Raw genomic sequence first — 9976 nt, forward strand, 5'->3', positions numbered from 1 at the left:
GATTTTTCCTGGAAGGCTATCTACTTTCAGGCACATTTACTTTATTTACACACACACACACACACACACACACACACACACACGCGTGCAAATATTTGGTTGGCAGGCTGAAATAACACTAGTTATTGGAAAATAAACTAGACGGCTGCTGCTGTGATTGTTTTGTGCTCCATTTCGTTTTGAATCTAGTACAGCCCTGATGAAAATATGTCTGAAATCAGTGTCCCTGCATTTATACCTAGTCTGTGCTTTTTAAAGGAAGTTGAGTCTACTAAATTTGGTTACACTGGTTAGCTTAGCTCTGCTCCAACTACCCCACCATCAAGTTGTGTTAAAGGAGGATGGTTGTTTGAAGTCTTTGATCTGTGGAGGAGCTAGTTCGTTGCAAAATGGGGTCTTCTGTGCACCATCCATGGTTTAATGTGCAATCTCTGAACGGTTTTATAAAATAAAGCATTTACCATACTGCCAGTCACCAAATGCAGAGGAAATGCATGGCCTGAGTGCTATTTTTGTACTGTCGGTGCAATACACAATTTAAACCATCATTTAAATTGTGTGAAATATTAATCTCACTACATGTGTGACGCCTGAGGTACCCCACGGCGATCAATAAAAGTCCATATGTCTTCCATGCAACAATGCAGCCCACACTAAGGCGAGATGCCACGGGCAACATGTGCAGCCTTTCCTACAGGATTGTAATTGTCTCCTTACTGAGGCACTCTGGGCATGTTGGCATGCTAACAAGCTTGCAACCTAGTAGCTTGTGGGATACAGCATTATGGCAGTAGTGGCTTTGCTGGTGGTGATTGAAGATCCTCTGGTTAGCAAGGGTAGCCTATTGTCCTATCTGCTTCATTAGAATAGGCTAGTACATGACTGGTAATACCTTGAACATGTTAGTACATTAGCAATGGTAGTGTGAGTTGGTTGGAAACAAATTAACGCCTTTGACAAGAACGTAGTTCTGTGTTTCGGCTGACTCAAATGGGACAATTTGAAATGTTTATAGCTGCAGACATGATTAGACAATCAAGTCAATTCTTCTTTTTGGTTAAATTATATAAGCCACTGCTTTTTGCGTTACACACTGCATTTAAACTAATATCGGGGTCAGGGCTTGACGCTTAGCATTTTTCCAAGTAGCACGTGTTCTACTAAGTTGAAAAATCTAGTAGCACACAAATTATTTTAGGAGCACGATGAAAAGTTAGCAAATAATGTGTTTTTGAGGGGCGCTAGCCCCTCCTATACAGCTTTAGTCCCCACACGTCTCAATATTTGCCATTGACAATGAACGGAGAAATTAGGTCAAAATTCAGCTAAATTTGACATACATTAAACGCCATTGACATTGAAAGGAAAGTTTACGTCATATGTAAACGAGCAAATCAGCTAACCAATCACAGGCAACAGGCATTCTGATTGGCCAGTATGAGATGATTCAATTCACAGGTGTGATTTTTATTTAATAAAGTGATGTGAGGCAGGGGCGGGCAATATGGCAAAATATTATCACAATATCTTTTCAGAAATGATCACAATATTGATATTCATCTGGATTTTTTGTTTTTGAGTGGTGCAAACCACTCCAACAACTGGCTTTGTACCCGTGTACCCGTGTTTGTTCGTACCAAAAAAACGAGCATGGTTACTATGGTCACTGACATTACGTCAGACCACAGCTGATCAGGCTATATAAGACCTTGCACCACTCAGTTCACACGGGTGTGATTTTTATATAATCTATAGCCTAATCAATTTGTTTTTATGCTGATAGACTTAGTTTTTTATGCAGATGGATGGATGGATGGATGGATAGATAATCATCAATTCATTTCATGTTGCTCATGGACAGACAGACAGTCCGTTTGTATCCTGCTGTTCTATCATGCTCGTTATGCAGGCCACTGACTAATATGTATCCAGCGGCAGCCAGGTGACAGGTCGGTCATTCGTATTGCGCTGCGCAGCCTGCGCACACACTTTTGTTTGTGCGAGGTGCTAAGCAAGGGTTGTTTTGGTTATCAATCAATCCGTCCACTCCATGTGCGTGCGCACGCTGTTTCGCGCACGTGCGCACGCTGTTTCGCCCACGTTTGGTAAAAGTTATATCGAGTGATGTTTGAACTTTCCAAATAAGTTTAGTATTCAACGTGTCGGGGTCCAGCAACTCCTTCTATGCTATCATGCTATCCTGTTGCGTTCGCTCCGCTGCTGACGGAAGAGAACTGAGCAGCCAGCAACACAGGGAGGGGCAGGGCGGTGGGAGCAAAGGGGACAGATCTTCAAATGAACGCTGCATTGAGCCTCGACACGTTGTTAGCTTGTAGATCTGCTCTTTTTGGCGAACGACACAGCCGTACTAAGAAATATAAATTTAGGTATAGAACCGCTACTATAGAATGTGCACTTGCCTTGTGTGCACTTGCCTTGTCTTTATCACGATTGAATGGTCAAATTATGTAGTCGCACCGGTGCTACAAATTTAATTTTACAACTCGCATGGTGCTATTTTTAGTAGCATATGCGAGTACCTAGTCGCACTGTCGAGCCCTGATCGGGGTTAAATAACATGGTGGAATGTTACAATTTGCATGATGTTCCCAGAGGGAGAAATCCTATCAAAGGGACATCCGTGGCCTAATGTGCAGTCTAAAAAGTTGAGAATCAGTCAAGCTATTGAATGTAGTTCATAATACTGGATAATACTTGTAGCTGAACTAACGGTTCACATAGCACCCCATTTTCATACTGTGCATTCAGTGTGGCGCATTTAACCCATTTTGGGCGGGAACCCCTTTTGGTGTTTTAAACATTATGTTATAATTTAGCTATTGAAAAATAGTAGCTCTACAAGCTCATGCTTGTAGGTCTGCTATTTTTGAAAAATCGTGACATTTTTTATTTCAGAAAACTGGATGATTTTAGAAGAGTTTTTTTTAAATTGAGGTCAGGCCTAAATGGGTTAAGATGATTGAAAACATTTGTGTTTATCACCTGTTGCACCGGACCGACAGCATATTTTGCCTGACTGTTTACTGTGCTGCATTCAAAACAAACCTGTGTGTGTGTGTGTGTGTTAGACAGACACTACTGTGGTAGACAGACACTAGACTTACGGATAGAATGGGTTTTGACCAGTGTAATGACATACGACAGGGATACTCCAATAGCTGAACCTGTGGGCCACAATACAAAAATGGCAATGGGCCAGGTGATAAAATGACAAATTAATGATACTTGGCAACCTATCTTATTTTCTTTATTTCCACAACACATGAAAAGAAGGGTTAGAAGACACCGTTTGCACCAACTGCAGTGGACATTTTAAATAAGAAAATGTTGAAATGGCTCCACCACCTAATCCCCTCAGCCCATGATCACTGTTGCTGCGTTATGAGAATGCGTTTTATAGTTTAAAATGCATGTGTATTTTATGCATCGTTTTATTGTTGTATACTGACTGCCAGTGTGCCAAAGGCAAATTTCCATTTCATGTAAAATGTTATGGACAAGTTATCTTTAAGACCCATCTCTACTGACATGGGTCAGGACAATGAATGCAGTCTAACAAAAACTGGCTTACAGCTATAGGATTTTATTTATATTTCACTTAATACATATGGCGTTTCTGCTATATTCCACAGTGGGACGATGTCTACCTGGTGCCTGTTTTTGGTCTCAATCAGAGACCAGACTGTTGGCACATCCAGGTTGTTTGTGAACATACTTTGTATGAGGAAAGGACTGAGCATCAGTATGTTTTCAACAAATGCAGATTGTTCCAGAGACTCATCAGGTGTGTGGGAGTCTGGGTCAAGGTTAGGGTAATTTGTTTTCCTGCTTACTCTCAAAGTTGCCCTTTTGACTTGTGCTTTTAGACCAATACTGCAGTTGAATTTGCATCACGTTTTAAAGCATTTGTCTTATTGGATTGTACAGTAGAGTGGGGAGAAAAGACAGTCTGGTTCTACCTTTTCTTGAACCATAAACTGAAAATAGATCCTATTTGACTTGAAATGCTAAATGTTGCATTCCTGAAGCGCATTTATCCCCTTGGGGGAATTCGGGCAGAAAATCATGTTCACTTTCCTCTTATTCTTCACCCTATATCAAATTTGTCCATTCACACACGGACAGTGGAGGTAACTGTGCATGGGTTAGGGTTGCACCCTCATTGGGATCATATGGCTCCAGTGTCTGGCTCAAGGACCAGGAAGAGCCGGAGATTGACCCAGGAAAATGGCCAGAGGGAAACATAACTAACTTCATTGCATCCATTGTGTCATCTATAGCAGCAGTTGTTCCCAAACTTAAGCTTGATACCCAAAACCTCCCCGGGACCCAAACTAGTGAAAATTGCAGATCTACAGATCATCGGCTATTTTTATTTTTCCCCGTTGTAAAATTCTTTTGGGAAATATTCGATTTTGTTTTGGTACATTGAGTCGCGAGCCATACAAATGGGTCTGTGACCCAGTGTTTGGGAAACGGTGCTCTATACTAGGGATGTGTAACAAGGGCCGGTGGTATATTGGTACTGTAACTAATATGGCACCAAATAGCAGATATATATAGGTTACAGGTTAAATGGTTATGGAGACAGCTCAGTGGCCTTGTTATAGTGTCCACCCTGAGACTGGAAGGTGGGGTTCATTCCCCTGCCGGGTCATACCAAAGACTCTGAAAAATGGGACCCAATGCCTCCCTGCTTGGCACTCAGGTGTAAGTAAGCGTCATGTCCAGGGGGTGTACTTGTACATCACGCTACAACAGGAGATGGGCCTCGGCAAGGCTTGCTTAGGTAGACGGGTGGATGGGCTCTAAAGTGTTTAGTAAATTAGATGTAGTTTACTTTGAAAACACTGATGCCACACTGCTTGTAAACAGACTAAAGTTGATATGCACAGTTTAAACCTTCACTTATCTCTGACATTTTTGCAGCCATTTAAACAGTTGTGTATAGCCCAACACACACAGGCTGCAAACGGCGCTCGTCAAAACAGCCGCCTCCATTATTTTCAATGGACCTATCCCACACCGGCGGCGTCAGACGTGCGGTCACGCATCGCACGGCGCTCCGATGCGCCAATGTTCTATTTCCAGGTGTTGCCGCGTGGTGAAGTTGAAGTAGGGGGTGAAGTTGGCAGCCACGAGGCAGAGCGCCGCATCCTCTTGATGCTTATGAGCGGCGTGCCGATGACGCCAAGTCCATCTTGATTATATGACTTAATGATTAACAGCAGTGCACCGGTCTTCATTGGAAAGTGATGTCATGTCACATTGTGTTCTACTGTGCAACTCATTGTGGTAGTGCATATTGTGTTTTTTTAGTACAACACACATTTATTACATCAGATTTCTGACACTCTAATATTGAATTACATTTGCCATAGCTAGTCCTCAACACTCCCAACATTATCTTGTACATGAGTTGAATCACTTGGTTGTTCATTCCCAGGCAGAACAGTTGTTATTCCAGTGTGAGCCTGGATGATTTTAATTGTTAAGGCTCCCCACTTTGTCTACATAGAGGAGACGGGAGACTATTCGTATTTCTTCCTGGGACAGGTATGCCTACATCGGTGTACACTGGCATGTTCATGTGCCCTTCACTCGACCCTAAAATTGTTCCCCGAGGGTCCCGTATAGCAGTCAACCCTGCTTAGTGTATGTACTATGTAGAGGTGTATTTCTTTTATGCCATGTTACATTTTAGCTGTGTAAACCACCCTTGGTTTACCCCACGCTTTTTTGACTTGATCAACCTTTTAAATGACCAGCTCAACGAGATTTATACCCATCCCAAAGAATATTACATGAGAAATATATATGAGAAATGACCTGAGAGCTTTGGAAATCCCTTTTGAAATGGAAATTGTGGAGAGTCTTCCTCCCATTCTGTGTGGAAGAGATGGGTTTTTGGGTTCTTTGCATCGCACATTTTTATTTCACTTTATAATACTAGTACTGGCATTGTCGAGCAACACTCTAGAATTGCACTATAGAACCGTGAAGGGAGCAGGGATCCAAGTGGCAGATGCCAAAAAGGAGTTTTGCGATTTTAGTTTATAAATAAGAAATCACACCCGTGAAGTGAGGGGCGCTCTATCATCGTACATCATCATGAACATGTCGATTTGCTCAGACATATGACGTAAATTCTCCATTCATTGTCAATAGGAATTTAATCTTTGTGTAGGACGAAAATAGCCAATTTGCTCGTCTACATATGATGTAAATTCTCCATTGGCATTTAATGTTTGTTAGGACTAAATGACCGATTTGCTCAGACACGCATGACGTAAAATCTCTATTCATTATCAATGGCATTGGGTGTTTTTGTAATGTGTTCTTAACTTCTTTAACGCATTCTAAAAAAATGTGTTTTCAAAAATGAAAAAGTTTCCCACATTGAAAGGTATAGTTGCGTATAGGGCTTCCTGCTCTAAATGGGATAAGCTTTATATTCCTCAACAGTGTTTTTAGGAGGAGTTTGAAGATTAAATCCTCTTCTCTCTGTCCATAGGAGCACCATCTCCAACGGGCCATCTCTGCCCAGCAGGTGTACGGAGAGAAGCGGGACAACATGGTGATCCCTGTCCCCGAGGCGGAGAGCAACATCGCCTACTACGAGTCCCTGTACCCCGGGGACTTCAAGATGCCAAAGCAGCTTATTCACATACAGCGTGAGTTGTGCACCTTGTTCAGAGCTGATTAGTTCTAGGTTTTTTTTCTCGTTTCTTGGGTGTGGTCATTCTATTTAGCCATGACTGTTGTGAATGTGAAGATTGTCAGACCTAAAGTCCCGGATCAGGACAACAATTTCTTTCTTTTGTGGTCAGGTCAGAACTAGACTTTCAAACCTGGCTCTGTTGCTCTTAAAGGGTGGGAAGCAGGGACATTTCCTTTTAAAAATAATGATGCATATTATCTATCAAAGACCCTAAGGATGTCCAGTTAAAAAACTATTTAGAAAAAATTAAATATTTAGGCACAGTATAAAGTATTCAGTCCAAAGTATAGCTATGGACAATGTCCAGGTCAAGATTGATTGACATTTTTATTCACAGAATGTGTTCAGTTAGAGCAGTTTTTGTATTGACTTGTACCTTCTGAGGATAAAAGCACTAAGACTACATCAGGGTTTGGTTCTCCATTTTCAATTCATCAGGAAACGATGACAGCTCAGTCATAATATATTCTGGTTTAGAGGGTTAGGCTGTAGTGTAAATCAATTAATATTCAGATCGACAGGAATATCAACAACACTTATAATAAATTATATGGTTGGTCTCTGGCTGGAAAATGTACAGGCAGAATAACTTTGTGCAAATAAGTAAGATAGTATAGCCTAACGATGCTTTGAATTTGATGCAACAAGAATATTGCAACATGCATGTTTAGGCTACATGTATGAATTATTCTGCTCGGAATTATCTAGCTCTGGTCCATAGCCTTACTGCTGCCGTTGTGATGGCATTAGAGCTAGATGAAATGAGGTGGTGTTGTGCAGTTGTTTGAAGTTCCAGTGTCAATGGTGGCCTGAGTGAGAGCTGAGGTGACCCTCTGTGTAACCCTGTCTGACAACGTGCCTTCAGTGTTGACACTGATTTGCTGAGTCACTCCAGGTCAGGTTGATTTGAATTCATCTCACTTACACACTGTCAACGCTCTAGTCTGGATGGTGTGTGTGCTGCTGCCGTTCTCCCTGATGTGTGTGGGTGTGTGTGTTTATTTATGGCACTCCCTTGTGGCTGTGTGAGACTGGGTTTGTGTGTATTGTGTTATCTGTGTCTTTGTCTGAACGGATATGTCAATCTTCGTGTGTGTGTGTCTGTGTGTCTGTGTGTCTGTCTGTCTGTCTGTCTGTCTGTCTGTCTCTCTCTCTCTCTCTCTTGTTTTTTTTTCTGGAAGTTGTACTCTTGGCAAGTTGGCTAATTTCCCTTGGCAGACTAATTGAACATTCTCTCAAGTAAGAGAATGATTTAGAAATGCATGAGGGTATATAAGGACACTTTGTTGCATGTGCCTAATGAAGTGGCAACGCGTTGGCTTTATTGGGTGTGTGTGTGTGTGCGGGGGTGGATTTTGAGTTGGCCGCTGGAAATGTGTAAGCCTGCCCTAGTAACTTCTCCTCTTCCCCGGAGTAGTCTTGCCTCCCCACATCGTCGGGGACTCGAACGGCTCGGAGCGCCGGCCCGAGCCGTCCGCTCTGAGCAGCCCGCACTCCCGCAGCAGCTGCTGATCCACAACACAAGCTCTCAAGGCATCGCGTCGTGCCTGTTTTTGCAGCGTTGTTCGCTACGCGTTGAGAGCTTGTAGATCCGTCTGTTTTTTGCAGCGTGGGTGTCAGGGTAACAAATTAAGAAATAAATTACAGGTGGAGATGAAGTGAAGTTGAACAGACGAGCAGCAAGCTAAGCTATCATCACCACCATGGCTTGTAGTGTTAGCATAGCATGTTGCAATGCTAACTCTTTCTCACTCGCTCCTTTTATTTTATTTTATTTTATTTCCCCCCCCCGACTTCACTGAGACATCAGTGTAACTGTATATTATTTAACTGGGTCCGGACTGGAGTGACAGTGTAAACACAGCCTGCTCCACAGTAACGTCTCCCCGCCCAGACGGTGCTGCTGGGACTCGGGGAGTGCGGTCTGCTACTTGGGCAGGAGCATACCATTACAAGGGGAGGAGGGCTTTCTACCGGTGGCTGCTGGCCTTCGCATTTTGCTCACACTTGTACAGGCTACGTTTGAAGAGTTGAATTTTTGATAAGATTGAGTATTATTTTGCAAAATAAAAAATAAAATCGCCCTGAAAAATCGCCTAATAAAAATAATCGGCGATAGACTCGTCCAAATCGCGATTGACGATAGATTCGTATCGTCACCCTACTGTACATCCAGAAGGGTACTATACAACAGCTTGAATTTCATCACCCATTTTTCCTACAGTCTGATTCAAAATTAATCGCATGATTGTGAAAAAAATTGTTATAGTGGATTTGTTGAATCATGACAACCCTAGACCGGGTAAGGAGGATGCGATAAATCGATGGATCTATATAGATATATATTGTCGTTGCCTGGATCAATGCCAATCACATTTAAATCACTAATCCCTAAATATGGTACCACTAAAGAATATCGCTTTGTCTGCAGTGTGGCATGGATGATGGACTTATCAGCAATATTCACCACACCATCTCACAACTACATGGTTATAGAGTCAAGAATCATTGTTTGCCCCATTGCCTGGAGCAAGTAAAAAAAACCTGTGTAAAACAAGTCTAGACCTGGTCAGTCTGGCAAGTTGAGCCCTATGTTTTGTTTTCTTTCAATTTCTCAATCGGCTGCGGGCGGCCGCTGTCTTCTTTTTCTGAAGGTCTCTGCCTAAGCAGGACTCAATAATGTGAACAAAATGAGTGAAAGTTAAAATTTCACCCGATTGCATTTGTGAGTCAGTGTGCATGATGATCATTACGTTGGTCTTTTTCTGCTTGCATCTTCATCATCATTACGTGTGTATGGTGAAACCCATGTAACAATCCTGTTCTTCAAAGCAACTGATGTGGGGTTCTCAACTCCTACCTGGATGTCCCTAACATGAAAAGGGAGCCAGTCTAAATCAGCTTGATGTTAGTCCAAAATGCTTTCCTTTTTATGGAAGCAGTAATTGGGCAGATGGGGCAAAATGAGCTCTGCAGATAAGTCGGTGACTTGGATTTGAGTTGCTGGCCAGCACAGGGACACAGTTCCAGTTAACTGGGGAGTGTGTGCCTCATATCTGAATTGCAGAAGAGTGTTTTTCTTTCTTATTTAACCGCGATGGGGCTGTGGGCAGACTGCCGCAAAGGGGTGAAAACAAAGGCATAATCAATATCCATTACTGAGATAAATGGAGTCATGAATTGGAATGTGACTTCAGGCTCTTGTGAGGGATTGAATTTAGTATTTATTTGACC

At 42.4% G+C, this 9976-nt stretch overlaps 1 protein-coding gene across 1 annotated transcript in view; it reads left to right on the forward strand.

Annotated features, from left to right (window-relative positions):
* Nucleotides 1–9976, forward strand: part of LOC306943116 (enhancer of polycomb homolog 1-like) — a 36172-nt gene that overhangs the window by 13265 nt on the left and 12931 nt on the right. Inside the window, exons 2-4 of the mRNA XM_079529318.1 lie at nt 6536–6695; nt 8160–8214; nt 8637–8751. Of these exons, the coding sequence (XP_079385444.1) occupies nt 6536–6695; nt 8160–8214; nt 8637–8751 (330 nt within the window). The remainder of the gene's footprint in view (nt 1–6535; nt 6696–8159; nt 8215–8636; nt 8752–9976) is intronic.

Source organism: Electrona antarctica (assembly GCF_951216825.1).
Source record: "Electrona antarctica genome assembly, chromosome: 19".
Lineage (NCBI taxonomy): Eukaryota > Metazoa > Chordata > Actinopteri > Myctophiformes > Myctophidae > Electrona > Electrona antarctica.